Consider the following 19344-nt stretch of genomic DNA (forward strand, 5'->3'; position numbering starts at 1 on the left):
CTTGGATTTTGGCACAAGGGATTTTAACACCTAATCCTGTGTATTAATGTAATAGAACGCTGGTCATTATGTAAGGGATGCCCGACGAGGTGTCCATTATCAGAAATAAATGGACGACGCAGAGGTGTGAACCGTCCGACGCGAAGCGGACGCATCAAAGGGCATTATCCCGTTTATAGCATGGTCACTTACGAAATAAATAAATATGAAATAAATTATTAATACTAAATGAGTTTTACAGCTAAAATTGTTAGTTTTTTCAGCTGTTTACAGTTGATTCCATTGTTGCGAAGCCTGCCTCCAGGCTCAACCGTCGTCCTACTATCGTTGTTATAGTTACCATTCATAAGCATTGATATGGAACGGCGATTAAACTTTTTTTTACCAGATCTACTTCATAGGTGTAGTATATCACTTTTTAAATGACACCCTTTTCAACCTAGACCATAGTATAATGGACAATAAGTCCCGACAGGGCAAACAGGTCTTGCTTCGTCCTGAAGGAACTTATTTTCTGATAATGACTGGCGTCCTATACATCAGGGGCGGAGTGGCAATCGGGACGATCGGGAGTTTTCGGCCGGTCGAGGAGTGTGCGCGGTGCGGGCCGGCCCATAGAGCCTTTATCGCGGCCGTGAGGCGAACGCGGCCATCGACGTGATAGATGCATTAAGAATTTTCTGTGAAAATCTCCAAGATCTACACTTCAGAATTTTCGGAAGTCCAACCAATATTTATACCACTCGCTCACTGTCTATATGTCATTTATGCTTACCCTGCACACTCATCTCTCCCATGCTGATTTTTGTGTAGGCTAGCCTTCATTTTTTTTATCTTATTTCATTTTTGTCTTATTCAGGCATTAGGCCTACAGAACATTCATATTCTTAAACTAACGTAGGCCTAGGCTAGAATGGAGCAAAGCCTCCTGGGAATGGGGAATGTGTTTCTGGATTATCCAATGAACCCTCTTGCTTGCTGTTTTACGGATGGAAGGCAGAGAGAAAGGTTAGCGGAGCTAAAGTATTGACATTATTGCTAGGCGGATACTAGCACAAGCTAGTCTTATGTTGATATGTAGGCCTAGCCTAATGACTAATTAGTGGGCCACTCAGGCTGATAAATAGTTTGTTGAACTCGTTGGAACTGTCTATATGTAAGCCTATATAGGCCTACTTTAATCATTCTCTACAAACCTATTCAAAGTGCCTGGTTTTCCAATTATTTAATTACTTGTGTTATTAGGTTGGCATTGTCTGTAGGCTAGGCCTTTTTAAAATTTATACAGGCAACTATTGGAGTGCTATGATACCCTGATACATGTCCTTGCATGATGATAGAGATTTCCATCCACCCAAGCTGTTTTTATACTGCACTTAAATATCTAGTTCCTTATGTAACGGAGGCGAACTAAGCTAGCGTGCTAGTTGCCCCTGTAAATCCTCACAGCCCTAACCTTAAGAACGCTTCTAACCGCTGAGTTGGGAGCCTGGGCTTTCGGCGGACGAATTATGACCTCTGGGGGGATCACTCTGCCCCTGCTATACATTTTCCCGCTTATTATACGGCTATTTGCCAAAACGAAATAACAAAACGAAAAATAAAAATACAAAGCCCATTTTCCTTGACAGCGGTCTGCATAGTGGTGTCATGACAGCCAGTTTTGTGAAATATCCTGTCACACATCTATCTGATCAAGTGCTAAAATTGGTCTGTAACCTTGCACATCTAATTATAATAATCATTATGTCAACATGTGGTGATTACAAAAATATGTGCATTTTCTGTTTGTGTCAAGTTGTCATGACAAAGATATCCTCTGGTAATGTCATCCTGTTTAATGCCAAGTTGTCTTCATAAGGACACTCCATTTAATGTCAAGTTGTCATGACAAATTGGCCTATATCTTCTGGTAATGTCATCTGGTTAATGTCAAGTTGTCATTACAAAGACATCCCAAACAAATTTAATGTCAACTTGTCATGACCAAGTTGTAATAATCAAAACAACCCAAACAATGTCAACTTGACATGACAAAAACCGAATGACACTTAAAGACAGAAGTTATAAATGTTTATGACTTGTTATAACGTTTATGACACATTCATGACAGTGTCATGTCATAGTTATGACAGTGTCATGTCAATCTTATGTAGATACATTCAAGTGTTACTGTACCATACTTTTTATAGGCACTGCACTTATGGGCGGATTATGAACTTTTGGGCCCCTGGGCCCAGATGTATTAAGGTACTTATTGTCGTATATGTTGGAGGGGGGGGGGGGGGGGTTGGGGGTCCTCCGCCAGAAATGTTTTAATTTGTTTGATGTGATTTCCTGTATTCTGGTGCATTTTGGGGATGGCCAATACTTCAATCAGATTCATAGCCTACATCCTGATTTGTTGATATTGAGGCAATAATTCCAGGCTTGGGCTTCAGAGCCCCCTGACCCCTTGGGCCCCTGGGCCTGGGCCCGGTAGGCCTGTGCAGTAATCCATCCCTGACTGTACTTAGTATTGCAACATTAATGTTAAAGGAAGATATTTCCTTTAAGTCATGGTGGGTACAAAGCATGGTTTATCTCAAAGCATAACATAAGATACAACTCAACACCACATTCTGCTAGTCTGTAAGCATAACTCTCTTTAAGAAAACCCAGTTGAAAACTTTTGGCAACACTGTTATCTGCGTGATTATCTCAGTGTCTCAGTATTGTCCTCTTCTTGTCAAAGGTTTTGGATAAAGTGGTCTTCAAGCAAGTATGTGACTTCCTTTATCAGAATAACCTACTAGACCATATTCTGATTTCAAGAGTGGTCATTCTACTGAAACTGCTCTTCTGTCTGTGACTGAAGCATTGAGAGTAGCTAAGTCCTCTGCTCATTCATCAGTATTAATTTTACTAGATTTATCTGCAGCCTTTGATACTGTTAACAATGACATTCTCCTTTCTACACTATCTGAACTAGGAATTTCTGGGAAAGAAATGGGAAAGACCCAAATTAGATCAGCACGTAACTTAGGTGTCGTAATTGATGACTGACTTAACTTCTCTGAGCATGTAACCTCATTACAGCAAAATCATATTGGTTTATCATTTACAACATTTTGAAGATTGGACCTATCTGAAACAAGATTCCACACAACTTCATGTACTCCTTGGTTATCTCCAAGCTGGGCTATTGTAATTCACTGTTAGCTGGCCTACCTGCTTGTGTAGTAAGATCGTTACAATTGATTCAGAATGCTGCAGCAAGGCTGGTCTTCAGTCAGCCAAAGAGGACACATGTACCTCCTCTTCTAGTTTCTCTCCACTGGCTCCCTATAGTGGGCAGAATTAAATTTAAATCTGTCACTTTGGCCTATAAGACACTGACTGGATCTGCTCCCTGCTATCTTAATTCAGTGATCAAGATGTATATCCCCAACTGCCTACTGTGGTCTTCTGATGAGCGTCTGTTGTGTTGACCAGCCATAAACGCTAGGTTAAATTCAAGACTCTTTTCCTCAGTGGGTATTTCAAGAGGGGTGTAAAGGCATATCTGTTCAACATGCACTTAGTTTATTAAGCGTTTCTTATGAGTTATGGTTTGTGCATAACGTATTTATTCATTTTCATTAGGCTATTGATTGAATTGACATTGTTGTTTATTATTGCTGTTCTTCTTGGTGTAGTCTTACCAACTTTTTAAACTGTTAAATGTAACTATTGTATTGTTGTTATTTGTCTGTCGCATTGGACAAAAGTGTCTGTTAAATACCATAACCATAACCATAAATTGGACAGTCCTGACTTTTCCTTTTTTACAGTGTATGCACAAACCTGGAAAGCTGCCTACGCATATGTGTGAACATGTAGGCCTATGAAACTGTACTTTAAACAAAAACTCATGTACCACAATTATTGGCAAACTTAGAAAATATTATAAAGAACCTTTTTTGGGCTTTCCCGGGGATGATCACTCAGACCATCATACCAGGTAGAATTTTATGATTAGGCTTTGTCAATGTGGCTTAACCGAAGATCATTTTGGTTCTAAAGTTTATCTAAGAATACAGGTTACATAGGTTGTCCCTAGCAGCAAATGTCTGTTTCAGAGGTGACACATAATGAAGCTGATGAAATAGCTAGTTGTACTGGTATGTGTGTAATTGTGATTACTTGAGATGAAGAATTGAGATTGCTCTGAGATTACTCTCACTCAGTGGGAATGATAGACACTTCACTACGGTGGGCACTACAGCATGACAGAAATTTGAAAGTAAAAAGAAAAACATTTCCTCCACCAACCCATATGCTTTGTGTTCTTCCACGTCCTGCAGCTCAGAAAGAAGACTTTGGAGGTGAGCGTGTGGGATTATGACAAGTGCTCATCCAATGATTTTCTTGGAGAGGTGAGATCAGTTTTAAAAGTCTGGATAGGGAGGCTTCATAGCCTACACATCAGACACACAGGGGTGGGTGTAACATTTGTGTGTGTGTGTGTGTGTGTATATGTGTATGTGTTGTAGGTGCTTATAGACCTGTCGAATGCAACACAGCTGGATAATGTGCCACGCTGGCTACCCCTGAAAGAGCAGAGTGATGGAGAGCACCACCGGCGTTCCCACTCAGGCCAGGCTCGTCAACATTCCCCTAAGACCTCTGCACATGGCAGTCAGCATTCTCCCAAAAACCAGGATTCACCTAAATCATCTGTAACCAAGAGCCGCAGTCATGGAATCTTCCCTGACCCAGCTAAGGGTAGGATCTTTCTCTCTCTCTCTCCCACTCTCTCCCTCGTTCTCACTCTCTCAGCTCTGTTTCTCCTGGTTGGACTGTCCGATACAGCCAAAATGTCTAATTGCAATATAAGCAGTTCCAGTTTCATATCCTGATAAAGATATATCACAACAAAGCCATTTCTGTAAATTCAGGGAATACATAGCTTACATAAAAGATCACATGAAATGCTTATGATTTAGTGTATATTTGTAGCTATCTAACCCTAAAGAAGGTACACCTCAACGACTACCAGAAATTACACCCACAGTCTAAATTATGTCCAGTGCACTTTCCCTGAGAGGAACATGGCTCTTACTAAATCCCAGATCTTGCACTTGTTACCAGCATAACAGAACTTCAAGCACAACAAGACCTGGCATGGATATATCTTGATGTATGTGTTCAGGTACATGAAGCTCAGGCCAAATACTCTGTAACAGCAGCATATCTTTTAACTGTCCCTTCTCTAAAAACATGTTCTGTATAGAATGCTTTCTATGGAGCCCTATTAGCAAAAGGTGCCTATATCCTCAGGTGCCTGCCTCCATGCTTATTCATATAGGGCCAAATTCTCCCATCCGTGTGTTCAACGTAAGTCCTTTTTTACATGCTTCCAGTGACGCACTTTCAGTCACGAGCATTCTCCCATTCCTGCTTCTGTCACACCCACAGCGCACAAGTTCAAAATCAAGACAGCCTTAAGAAAAAGGCGTTATTTATTTAAAACAGAACCAGACTGATCCACCAACTCGTTAATTTAGGTTGATATGAAGACGATAATTGCTGCTCGACAATAGTGCAGGCGTCTGTGCAAGTGTATAGATGACTTCAGTCAAGCTGGAAAGAAATGGACAGATTTGAACGAAGTAGGCTTTGGGATGATGATTTAAAAAACTGAAGGCGCACAGTGCAGTGAGTAAGCTCCAATATCCAAATGGGGTCACGATGTAGCCTCATTGATAATATAGTGTCGGGTAATATGCCACCTTGTGACACTGTCATAGAAAAAAAACCATAAAGCCATATTAGCATATTAAGCACCAAATTCGATACTGTAATGTTAACTTGTAATGTTCTGTGTAAACTTCATGTATTTAGAACTAGGCTCGACCTTAATACAGCCCTCAGAAGTGCTTAGCTGGAAAAGGGCTTAAGTCAGTGGCAGAATGCCTGCAAGAGTTGTATACTTAAGAAACGCCAAGATTTTGGGGTTGCTTCTCCCATAGCGTGTAACTGGCTCCATGGCGTGTAAATCACAGACTTAAGTGAAGGGCAGAATGTGCGGAGGCTGAAAAGCGCTTAGTTGCACACTTTTTTTGACTTACGCACCCTTACACACCTGGGAGAATTTGCCCCTTAGTGAAATAAATGTAGCCATTTTCAGACCCAGTTTGAAATGGATGTATAGGTGTATTGTACTTATACAGTATACTATAACTACATGTATTTTCTGTGTCTTTTTCTTTTTCTTTATAATCTACGCTTCTTCATCTCCATATGAGTCACACATTTGAGCTTTGTCTCCATACGTCTCCATTGCTATTGTTATCAGGCCAGTACATGCAGCTGTCATTCCAACCATTATCCAGAGAGTGTAGCAAGGCTGTGAGGGCTCCAGCATGAGCTCCAAATGGACTGATCCTAGAACTGAACCCAGAAGACCTTATATTGGAAATGTGTACCTAGTTCATGTGTAACGAAGACCAAGCCAGAAAGACAGGGTATCCCAAAGCTGAATCATTTGGTTTTGGTTGTTTTAGACACACAGATGCCTACTATTGAGAAATCTCACAGTAGCCCGGGCACATCCAAGCCATCCCCATCTGAGGGCCAAGCCCGTTCCCACGGATCCTCCCGCGCCTCAAGCAAAAGTGGTGCAGCCCGGATGCACCACGAAGACACTGTAGCAACAAGTGAAGCAACCACTCAGCAGCGGCGCCACCTTCAACCAAGTAAACGGCGCAAATAAAGCCTCTACAGCATGGCCGCCTTGCACTCATCTTTTATTCCTTTCTTGTTTTGCTCTTCTTTGTCCCTTTTCCTTTCTCCCACATTTATTTGACTTTTCCTCTGGTCCTGTTTTCACCACCTTGATCACCTCACCGCTGCTTGTCCTGTGTGTTCTCACCTAGTAGTGATGACACTGCAACATCACTCACATTCTTAGGTAAGATAGTATTTCAAATTCTTAGATGAGATAGTATTTCCTCAAAAGGAATACATCTGATACCTATACAAATTCTCAATAAGTTAATCTGAAAAGCCTAAATATATTAAATATATTAATCATATTTAATTATATTTTAATGGTAATATTGTTAATTAATTTATACTAAAACACACTCCTAAACGAATGATTAATGTTTTCCTCTCCATGATTAGGTTACTCTAAAGTAGGCTATGAAGCAGTAAAAGCTTTTGGGGTTAAACAGAGGTCAAACAGTTGTTAGCTCATGCCTGTCTTTCTGGCAATCTAAGGTGGCTTGCTGGATAAGCATTCTTCCCTTTGGATGAGAACATCTAGGTCTGGGCTTTTTTATTATGGAAAAGAATGAGCACCATCACATACATAAGATAAAGTACATAAAACGGCTGAGTAGCACATTAAATGGCTCCCGCTTCTCTTAACAGAACCCCTCTCTAAATGCCCAGTACATTTATTTGTTTTTAGTTTGGTTTGGTTTTGTCCCATCTGGCCAGCTTTTCTGCAGCTACTCTGGCCTCTGAGATGGCTGTGCATGCCACTCCGTGCCTCCACTCCCCTCACTTCCAACTCTCTCTGTGTCCTGGCCCACAATGCACCTCAGTAGACGCTGTAAGCCCGGGTCCCTGAGCGAGGGAAAGGGGGCGCGCACTGTGGATGCATGTGATGTAAATCAGTAAAAGCTGGTGTGTGTGTGTGTGAACAATACACACTCTGAGTGTCCGTGTCGCTCCCCTTCCCTTAATCTCCCTACCCTTCCATGGCCCTGAAAATGTGCCACTGACCATGCCCACAGCCCAAAATGGCCGCCTCTCCTTGAGATACCACAGGCACAGCGTAGTGGGCGTGCTCACCATTCAGAGACCCCAGTCCGACTTTCCAGCCAATGAGAGCAGGGATGGCAGACACCTGACCCTCAGGAAAGCCATGTCTGAAGAGAGGCCCCAGATGGATAGAGGTGAGAGCTATGCATCTTACATGACGACTGCAGAAAGGAGAGAGTGAAAGAGAGAGAAAGAGAGAGTGAGAGAGAGAGATTGAGTTACTAACGCACACATGCAAAGCTCCCTGACTGTATTTGACTTACAGTCACCAGTAACTCATGCACTGGGGATTGCCTCCTTCATACAGGCTAACACCACTTTTCATTAAAGAAGGTAGTTTAACCTTGTTCAATAATACATATCTGGTTACACTTTACTTAAAGGTATATAAGAGTGACATGACACTGTCATGAACGTGTCATAAACATTAACAAGTCATAAATGTTTATGACATATGACACATTCAAAATGCTTCTGTCATTAAGTGTCATTCGTTTTTGTCATGACAAGTTAGGGTTAGGGTTCATGTGTCATGACAGTGTCATGTCACTCTTATGTAGATACCTTCAAGTAAAGTGCAAATATCTTCCTTTAAATTAATACTGTGACTGGTGTCTCCAAACATGGTATTAGCAAAATTTCAGGAGCTAATATTGTTTGGCTTCTTAAATATATTACAAACAAGAATACTAGTGTGGTTTAGTTCTTATGTTAAACACACACACTTAGTTTCACTTCATCAGTCATGGTTCAGTTGTGTTGTTACACATTCAACCCGCTGTTAGTAGAAGGAAACGTCACATCTATGTAATTGGTTGCATTTATTTACATGATCTCATGAAAATACACAAATAAAGAGAGTGCAACATGGTTTTACTCGTACAAACACGTTACTAATACACTATTAATTGTGATCATTGCTTCTGTTATGTCTGTGGGTATGTATGTACAAGATATTTTTCAAATGTTTGATGTTGGTGTTTATTGTTATTATTGTGTTTATTTTTTTTTTTTTTTTCAAGAAAGCGAAGATCCAATGATCAATTGCAAGCATGGTTGACAGTTTGATGATTGGAACGACCATAACAGTTAGAAGCATTGTTCATTTACTATTGTCAACATTTTATTTCCTTTCGATTGACAAGATTGACCCTCTATATACTACCTGAGGGTGCTCCAACTAAAAATCTCACTTCAGCGGTTAGAGAAATCTGTGTTGGTAAAACATCCACTCATTTCTCCCATGTGCGTAAGGGTGCGTAAGGGTGCATAAGGGTGCGTAAGTCAAGATCAATCATATTAAGATCAAGCACCACTACAAGGTGAAACAGCATATTGCTTGATCATGTCGGCATTAGGCCTACTTATAAATACATGTACGCTACACAGAACATTACAAATTAACATTACAGTATCAAATTTGGTGCTTAATATGCTGATACGGCTTTATGTTTTTCCCCATTACAGTGTCACAAGGTGGCATATTTCCCGACATTACCTTATCCATGAGGCTACATTGTTAAATAGGGAAAACTCTGTTATAATCACCCATTTTGGTTATCCATACAGTTGCACAGACGTCTGCACTATTGTCGAGCAGCATAGTTTATATTCTCCTGTGTCTTGATTTGTTTGTAATGGAGGCTGGTATTGGTATGCCAGTCTCTCTGTATTCGAAACGGTTGCATCGAAACTACAGGTGTCAGTCTACAGCTTCGTTAGCATAGATAAATTGATTTTATGAGAAGCAGCTGCCATTAAAACTTTATTTCTCAACAGTTAATTTTTAAATTATGAATCTACACACCTCAAGCATGTCTTGACTCTTTATAAACAAACCTCAAAGCAAAAGAGAAATTTCGCTAAGTCAATTCTTTGTTAGGCTATGTGATGACACACCATTTTGCTGTAGGCCGTTCGCTATTCAGTTCACCATGCTAACGTTTTCAAAATCAAAGACTGTTTTGTGTTCTTTTTGGATTTAAATGGCATTCAGAAGGTCAATGAGAAAGTCTACGTTCCATGTCTTCATATGAACCTATATTGACGAGTTGGTGGATCAGTCTGGTTCTGTTTTAAATAAATTACGCCTCTTTCATAAGGCCGCCTAGATGTTGAACTTGCATGCTGTGGGTGTGACAGAAGCGGGAATGGGAGAATGCACATTACTGAAGTGCATAAAAAAAGGGCTTTCGCGCGAATGGGCTACAGTAGGTGTGGAATTCTAAATAGATATGCAGCTTATAGTGGATTTCTTGATCTACAACTATGCACAGATACTTTAGATTGTCATGGAACCATGATTAGACAGCTGCCCACGTCACAACAATACATTATAGACCAAACATGAATAGGTTACATTGCTATAATTTGAGAATAACAACCTGAGGTTCTCTTTGTTACAAGGAGGCAAAGTCAGGAACCCTGGTGTCTAAAGGCTGTATCAGCGTTAGACCATTCGGCTTCCTGGCCAGACCCTTACATGAACTCTATTTTCCAACCTTACAAGATTAAAAAAAAAAAAACACAACTGTAGAATGGCACAATGTACAGTGGCATTTCATGGTTCAAGAGATGACAATGTCTCCGACAAAATGTGCTATTCTTCTAGGCCAAATACAGAATGAAATACTGAACATTTGAGGTTTTTGGCTTGGCAACTTAAAGTGTCCAGAAGTTGCAGAAGACAATGTGAAGTTCTTGGTGATTAAAGACATTCTGATGTATTCTTATTTCTCAGGAAGGGATTTTGGTAAAGCACACATTTAAGAGATTGATGTTTTATTTTGTATTTTGCACAAGGAAGGAATAAATACGTTTGAGAAGCTGTTATTTCCCTAACAGCAACCATTATTTTTGTCAAAACAGCATCTCGTGGCCACAGAGGTTCCGATGCACCAGTGACTGCTGCTTCACTGGATAGTGGTCTGAGTGGTAGTGCCTACAGCCTTCTGGAGGAAGAGGGTGGAAGAAATGCTGTGGATAGTGCCATATTTCAGGTTCCTAGATTGTAAGTCCTGGCTGTTTTTCTATCTGTTGTATGGATAAACTTTTTAAACTTTTTTTAAAAGGCAGAGAATTATAATGACCACATTTCCATTAACAGTGGAAAGATCACAAATGGAACAGACACTATGACATCGTTACAGGGACATGGAGAGACTGAAGGTAATACGTGTCTACTGCATAGTAACTCCGATCAGAAACTTAAGTAGGCCTAGTCCATAACCATTACCCACATCTGATGTCATTGACCATTGGTGTAGATGTAGATGTAGTCACATATGCTAATACATACTGCACTGTACAAACACTTTGATATAAAGTAGTACACCCACAAGCATGAACATGAATCATCACCCACCTCTATCTCACTCATCCAAATTCTCCAACTGAAAAAAAAATGCACTTGCACACATTTACCACTCCACTCACCCAGTCTACATGTTGCCATCAAAGTTCTACAACTTTATTGTGACCTAAAGTCTTGGAAATCACTTCCAGTGTGACAAACTTCTAAATCAAACTTAAAATTAAGATTAAGAAATGATCTTCAATTGTTTCTGCTTACTGTGTGTGTAAGATGTGTAAGAGGTTTCATCAGGATTTTGTTGTAATATGAGTTGAATCCATGAAACTGGTGTGTATTACTCAATTATCTTTCATTCTCTGATGGCATATCAATCTGAACCAATCTCTAACCACCCGTCTTAGGGATTTTTTCCTGGGTTAATGCCTTTCTAGCTGCACGACAAGAATCCAGTCCTATGTCATTCTTCAGAGATAGCAAAGATCTACGGATCACGCTTCACGGGAGAAAGAAGACTCCAACCCCAAGCTCCCTGTGCTCCAGCTAGATCTGTTTAAGCAGGCACACCCCGCCCCCACTCTCAAAGTGTGCCGGTCGGTTATTTCCACCTGCATCTCAGGTTGTGACACCGGGGGGGCACCCCCTAGCGTCTCACATGCATGGCACGTTAGGCTGCCACCAACAGTCTCTTTGCCCTCGTGGAGCTAAAAGCTCTCACTAGTACACCCTTCAAGCCCCTACACGGTGCCTTACAACCCTGCCAGTCAACCCTGCTTGTATGCAGTTTGCTCTAGGTGATTCAAAGGTCATCTTGCATCTGAACCCTTTCTAGTGACCTAAAGTGCTGACCCCTTAGGAGTAGAGTCATTGAGCCGCCCGCATTTCAACAGTGTGCAACTACTGTAGCTATAGGCGTCCTTATCAGGGATTTTAATTACTGTTTTGAGATAACAGAAAATGTTCTCCTCATGCCCTATTGTGCTGGCCCTCTTATAAGAAGACCACTTGGCAAGTGGACACTAATTTGAGTGGAGGCATCAGTGCACTGCTTGTGCTAGACTGCCAGACATGTTTACAGCTGCCAGCACAGCTTTGCAGCAGTGAGCATGGCCCAGCGTGTTATCATCCTTGGCCCTGTGTCAGCATGCTACTGTTCAAGGAGTGCTCCCACAGAGCCTAGATGCTGTTGAACTTGCAAGGACTCTGGTCCGTATCGTCTGCTTTTACCAAAGCACACCCATCTTAACTGCTGCCACGGCCGGACACTGAGACAAGTCAGTATTCTTCTTGTGCTATGTTGTCGCTTGTGTTTTATGACTATCCACCATGTGTTCCCACTGGTTAACGTGGAGTGAACCCAACTGAAGGAGAACACAAGGTTACGAATATGACTGTTTTCTGAAGAAGAACAGAAGATGTTAACCCTTTCCTGCCTCAATGGCACTCAGGATGTAGTCTATTGATCCAGTCAGAATGTAAATAAGGATGTTCATGATACGGTAGTATCCTGTTAAAACCCCGACCAGTAGGCATGGCTGAAGTGCCCTTGAGCAAGGCATCTAACCCCTCACTGCTCCCCGAGCGCCGCTGTTGTTGCAGGTAGCTCACTGCGCCGGGATTAGTGTGTGCTTCACCTCACTGTGTGTTCACTGTGTGCTGAGTGTGTTTCACTAATTCACGGATTGGGATAAATGCAGAGACCAAATTTCCCTCACGGGATCAAAAGAGTATATATACGTATACTTACTTTACTTATACTTAAAACATCCCTAAGACGGGTGGGTTGAGATTGGTTTGGATGAATACATCATCAGAGAACCAGTGGGTTATATTCATAATCTTAAGTTTCTATATTTGTTGCCAGGCAAGACCCATGTAATGGGGGAAATCAGGATTGCTCTGAAGAAAGAAATAAAAACTGAGGGAGAGCATCTGGTCCTAGAGATTCTGCAGTGCAGGAATATCACATATAAATTTAAGTCTCCAGACCACCTACCAGGTACCACACTGCTTACACACCAAATATATTTGAACTGTTTGTGAAAATAAAAAAAAGCTTTATGTGACAAACCTGCATGTGAACCTGTTGATGTTCACATGTTTTATTAAGCCTGTGTGCGACACTACTTTTGTGTGCATCTCTCATGCAGATCTGTATGTGAAGTTGTATGTGGTGAATGTAGCCACTCAAAAAAGGATCATTAAGAAGAAGACAAGGGTATGCCGCCATGATCGTGAACCATCTTTCAACGAGACCTTCCGTTTCTGTATGAATCCTACAGGGCACTCACTTCAGGTAGAACTCATCTGTCCATCCATCTATTCACCCTGTAAATTTGAATCTTTATCAGTCTATTTCAGAGGCTATCTTTATATGGTATGGCAGGTTGGCAGGGGGCAGCTACATCCGTGGTGAAAAAGAGAAGTACATCTTTGAAATTCTGTCTGTCGAAGTACTTCTCTTTTTTCCAATGGATGTAGCTGCATCCTACCAACCTGCCATTCCATATGAGGATAACCTCTGAAAAAAATATTATTCTTGTTTGAAAGTAAACATGACAATGCAATGGTTGTTTTCCTAACTAACTTTTTTGACCTCTACTTTTTTCCTTCTGCACACACACACACACAAACATATATAATCTTTACAGCTGTTCCTTGTGTCTAATGGAGGAAAGTTTGTGAAGAAGACTCTGATAGGAGAAGCCTACGTGTGGCTGGATAAGGTAGATCTGCGTAAACGTGTGGTCAGTTGGCACAAGTTATTGGCCAGCTCCGCTCAAATTCACTCTTAACAAGGGCCACCTTGGAGAGGAGAGCCACCTGGGAGTATGCTGGAAGGAGATGCAGAGAACAACACTTGAGTACATGACATGATCTCTGTGTTTGTTGGACAGTAGGCTTTTGTGACGGCTCTCTCAGTCAATCTGTTGTTTACTCCTTTTTGTCTTAAAATTTGCTTTCAGGCGTGTAGTGGGCATTGGTTGTAAAAGTAGAGATGGGGTGCATCAGCAAATGGTTCATTATGTTTTTGCTGAATTTATATTGAGTTTTGCTCATTGCTTCTCTGGTGTGTACACAACTTCATTAAGTTGCTAAGCAAGACTTGATTTTGGGATAGCATCAATTTCACAAACTAACCAAATTCCCCCAACAATCACAGTTGAAATAGCGAGCTGTTGAGATACAGCTGGTGGCTGTGAGTTTGAAATAAGTGGAGTTGAGTGAGGAAAGGGTTACGCTTATCAGGATACAACGTGTGTGAACAAAAATCCATCTGAATCCTGTATGCATGACAGAATATCATATGGCATAGTATAGGCCATAAAAGCATGACTGAAGATTACCACATGGACACATTGACTCACACATTCTGTCTCATATTCACATAAAAACAGCAGAAAGAAAAAGTATGTGGACCCCTTGGAATTACCTAGTTTTTCTGCATTAATTGGCCGTAGAATATGATTGCTCATTTGTCTGGTACCTGTGGACCAGATCTGCAAAATGTTCATGAGGAATTTTAGCCCATTTTTATGATGCCTGGTGTGATTGTGAGGTCATTCCACAGCACGTCTATTGGTTAAGGTCAGGGCTATGGGTCACTCCAAAAGGTTTTTTTTTTTTAGAATAAATTCTGTGTAGATTTACTGTGTTGAATGACCAAACCTTTACTGACTTTCAGCTGGTAGAGAGCCGCCCTGTCGTTATCCTGTTGGACATATTGATAAACTTGGGAATTTATCTTTCCCTTAATGATGGCGAGCTGTGCAGTGCCCGAGACAATAAACCGGCCCTAAATCATAATGCTTCCCGGACAGAAGATCGAAGTTGGGATGATTTCATGGTGCCCTTTCTATGTCATACAATGCTGCTGTTTACGTACAGATAGGCGCCAATTACAGGGGCACAATGATGGCAACCAGGACTTGCTGGTTTCCACTTGGAGGCTGAGTTCCATTAATCTACAGCTCTGGAAAAAATAAGAGACTACTGCTAAATAATCAGCTCCTCTGGTGTAACTATTTATAGTTATATGTTTGAGTAAAATGAACAGTTTTGTTTTATTCTATCAACTACTGACAACATTTCTCCCAAATTCAAAATAAAAGTATTGTAATTTAAAGCAAATATTTGCAGAAAAGGACAAATGGTCAAGATAACAAAAAAGATGCAGTGTCTTGAGACAAAAAAATGCAAAAAAACAATCATATTCATTTATAAACAACACAATACTACCTATTTGAACTTAGGAAGAGTTCAGAAATCAGTATTTGGTGGAATAACCCTGATTGCCAGCTTTCATGAGTCTTGGCATGCTCTCCACCAGTCTTTCACATTGCTGTTGGGTGACTTTATGCCACTCCTGACTCCTGGCGCAAAAATTCAAGCAGCTCAGCTGTGTTTGATGGCTTGTGACCATCCATCTTCCTCTTGATCACATTCCCGAGTTTTTCAATGGGGTTCAGGTTTGAAGATTGGGCTGGCCATTACAAGGTCTTGGTGGTCCTTTGTCCTGCTGAAATAAACAATCCTCAGAGTTGGGGAACATTGTCAGAGAAGAAGGAATTCTGCTCCAGAATTCTTCCAGGATAACCTTGTACATGGCTTGATTCATTCATCCTTCGCAAAGACCCATCTGCCCTATTCGTCTTGCTGAAGCACCCCCAGATCATCACCAATCCCCCACCAAATTTCACAGTGGGTGCAAGACTCTGTGGCTTGTAGGCCTCTCCAGGTCTCCGTCTAACCATTAGACGACCAAGTGTTGGGTAGAGCTGAAAATTGGACTCATCAGAGAAGATGACCTTACTCCAGTCCTCTATGGTCCAATCTTTATAGTCTTTTGCAAACCTCAGCCTGGCTCTTCTTTGCTTCTCATTGATGAAGGGCTATTTTTCTAGCTCTACTGTATATGACGTGAGCCCTGCCCCTAGGAGCCTGTTTCAAATCATCCTCGCTGTGCACTTCACCCCAGCTGCCATTTGTCATTCTTTTTGTAGGTCACTTGAAGTCATCCTACAGTTGCCTCTGCCGGTCTGTAGTTTTGTTGTCTCCAATGTCTGCTGCCATTAAAGTCAGAATTGTACCCTTCTTCTTCAGAATTGTACCCTTCTCACTCAAAAGTTTTCTTTTCAACTCTTTTGGCATGGTCTATAGTTATCTTTTTTATTCCAATTACTTTTGAGGTACTACTAGTACTACTTTTTTGTCATCCAGCTGGTCCTATTGCAAGATGATAGTGATGACCACAGCAGTGGTTTTTATACTTTTCCTCATAAAATACGATTTGGTTTAGGTGATCACCTAATCAGTACGTTATGAAGTAGAATGAGGTGTGTTTGTGTTGGAATTCAACAGACACTGGAATGGAATGGCTGTCATACATGTAGAGATGCTGCTATCAGAAAAAAATTGCAGTGGTCTATCTTTTTCCAGAGCTGTATATTTCATCAGTCCAGAAAACATTTTCTCAGTAGCATTGTGATTTGATAGTTGATTTTTGTAATTCAGATGAAGATCAAATCATATTTGAAGACAAATGTACACCTTAATCACCCTAATGCAGGTAATGTCAAAGGGTTCACTTGTTTTTTCTTGCCACTGTAACGTCATATTTGTAAACTGAATATCTTTAGTCGGTGTAACAGTTGAGACATGGTCTTGGACTTTGGGAAACACTGATACACATTTTTCACAATTAAGAATTAAGAAAATAATGGACAAACTAATTGACTGTGAAAATAACTGTTTCAGCCCTATTGAAATGTAGAGAGGTGGCTAAATGGTGCAATACATATGTTTAATTTTAGTAGAATTATATCAATTATTTTCAGAGGCATTATTTTAATTGCATTTACCTCATTTACTGCATTTATTATGTAAAGGAATTATGATGAAGTGTAAGAAAGTATATTTTGTGATGTGAAACACATGAAATCATTTCATTATTCTTTATGGAAAGTTAAACTGGAAACATATCTCAAAAGATATTTTAGTTAACAGAAATGTACTTGCGAAATTCTATTTCCTTAAAATCCTCCTTTTATAGACTCACATACATAATGAAAGATTCATTATTATAATTATTTCTTCGTAATATAAAGGATATGACTGTACTTGAAAGGAGATGTTTGTTGTGCAGAGTAGATATATTGAAATGATTCTAGATTAGCACATACATATACATATTATTTGTACATAGTGGAGTATATTATCGTATTGTTGACTGTATATGGCTATCACAGACAATCTGATCTCTGATAATGTTATTATGATTTTATTTTATTTGTGAAGCACTGAGTATTTTGGAGTCTTATTTTTAGAAATCCCACTCATTACTATTGTATGTAAATTACTTTACCTTAATATAATTTTCATAACTTCATAGCATATACGTATAAGGACAGATGAGACATTTTAAAAGTGAAAGAAATATCCTTTAAATATGGAAAGTGGTAGCTTTGTGGAAGTATTTTTGTTCAGCATGTCATTAGTTCCCATGTGTCCCAATCATGCCACAATCCAGGTCTTGAGTCTCTATAACAACTCTCTGACTGTGAAAAGATTCAGATCTCAGTGCACCATGTTACTGGGTTTGCATTTCATTTTACTGAGAAGTTGTATTTTACCAAAATATCTAATTGGTCCAGGACAGGGATTGATCCACACATTGCAGGATGTTCAGATCTCCAATGTTGGGAGGATTAAGGGCTGGTCTGATGAACTTTAACATGTGCCAAACTTTGACCAAATTCATGGGCTGTGTTGAAGTGATTCTATGCAACCTGGACCATGTTCTGATTACATCTGAAATAACATCATCTCAGTGGTCTCATGACAATATTTTGTTGATATCTGATCCTTGATATCTACCATGTTTTTGTAGTTTCTTTTCTCAGCCCAGTCCTGATTTTGACCATCAGAAAAATCCATGAACATATTTGCAGACATTAATCAAGACATTAATCAAGTGTCCATTGGGGGTGATTTGGATTACATTGTCCTTACATGTTAAGCCTTTATTCATTTTTTTTTTAGTTCAACATTTAAATTGCAAAAATATACATTTTTTCACTGCATCACCAGTTTGTAAAGTGAAATGTAACTGGTCAGATGTACATACTATGGAGCACTAGAGTCAGATGCACTGTATGAGGTATGTGTTCACAATATTTATGTTTTATTACAAACCTTATGGACACTTTTATCCTTTAACTCATATTTTAAACAATGACTTTTCATTCAGTCTTTCAGGATTACAACTTTCCAGCATTCACACTTGTAATGTGTATTGAAACACACAAAAATATTTATTTTGTTATTTGTTGTACATTTTTGTTATTTACACATTCCTTCTTTTCCCGATCTAAATCTAAATAAAACATTTACATTACTATGCTGGTCTAAATTCATAACATCAGTGAACACATTCCTCTTATTTCTTTTCTTCAGCATTGTGCAGGTGGGCTAACTGTTAATTTCTTATCTTGTATATATGATATTTTTTTTACAAGAACTTTCGATAAACCCTTGAATAAATAGCATGTGATGGAAAGGTATACAGGGACTCTTTTGACATGTACTGTTTCATGCAGTATATTTAAGAAGGGTTGTGATGCCTCTGAACAACTATTTTCAAACCTGCACTACAGCCACAGACTAACCATGTACTAAAAGAAGTTTTAATAAACTGATAGCTTCAGGAGAATTTAAATGTGCTCACCCTGGATGTTGCATGTCTTGTTGGTGGTTTGTTCACACTATTTTTGTGTCCAGGTACTACTTAAAAAGACAGAGAATAGAGGTATAAAAAGGACATAATTTAGAGATGTGATGTATGCTGACTGTACAAATATGCTTGTACAATTTGTCTGGTTTTCCACTCTATGTAAACAGAATAAAAAATAATGTAATGGTTTTGTGGTTGTACACAAAAGTTATTGATAAATTATGCAATTGTGCTGTAAAAAGGCTGTTGCCACAAGTCTCAATATTAAATATATTTAAAAGTTGTTTCTCTGGTGAAGATGATTTCTTTACAATTAATAGTATCCCTTTAAACAACCCTAATGTTACGGTTATGATTAACATTGAACAGATATTAGGCTAAATTATCACAAGACAGTGAAACAATGTTTTCGTGAGACAATAATATAATTAATTTATCATCTTTGAAAAATGATGGGTAGCAACATTTCAGCGCTGTTCATGCTGGAATCAAAGTGAGGCATTCACTG

The 19344-nt window shown here is 39.8% G+C and overlaps 1 protein-coding gene and 1 long non-coding RNA gene across 5 annotated transcripts in view; one reads left to right on the forward strand and one right to left on the reverse strand.

Annotated features, from left to right (window-relative positions):
- Nucleotides 1–19090, forward strand: part of pcloa (piccolo presynaptic cytomatrix protein a) — a 70941-nt gene extending 51851 nt beyond the window's left edge. For 2 of the 4 annotated variants that reach the window (XM_042078662.1, XM_042078663.1), the window contains 9 exons: nt 4326–4397; nt 4515–4746; nt 6528–6719; nt 7767–7928; nt 10663–10804; nt 10901–10962; nt 12969–13103; nt 13255–13400; nt 13756–19090. In XM_042078662.1, coding sequence (XP_041934596.1) covers nt 4326–4397; nt 4515–4746; nt 6528–6719; nt 7767–7928; nt 10663–10804; nt 10901–10962; nt 12969–13103; nt 13255–13400; nt 13756–13899 — 1287 coding nt within the window. In that variant the 3' untranslated portion in view covers nt 13900–19090. The remainder of the gene's footprint in view (nt 1–4325; nt 4398–4514; nt 4747–6527; nt 6720–7766; nt 7929–10662; nt 10805–10900; nt 10963–12968; nt 13104–13254; nt 13401–13755) is intronic. The other 2 variants (XM_042078664.1, XM_042078665.1) reach the window with 2 other exon arrangements.
- On the reverse strand, nt 6754–7950 carry LOC121697240. The gene is made up of 2 exons (XR_006026411.1): nt 7825–7950; nt 6754–6895 (listed from the first exon to the last, which is right to left on the reverse strand). It is a non-coding gene; the product is annotated as an uncharacterized LOC121697240 (long non-coding RNA).
- Nucleotides 19091–19344: the final 254 nt, after the last annotated feature.

This window comes from Alosa sapidissima, chromosome 22 (genome assembly GCF_018492685.1).
Source record: "Alosa sapidissima isolate fAloSap1 chromosome 22, fAloSap1.pri, whole genome shotgun sequence".
In the NCBI taxonomy this organism is placed as follows: Eukaryota; Metazoa; Chordata; class Actinopteri; order Clupeiformes; family Clupeidae; genus Alosa; species Alosa sapidissima.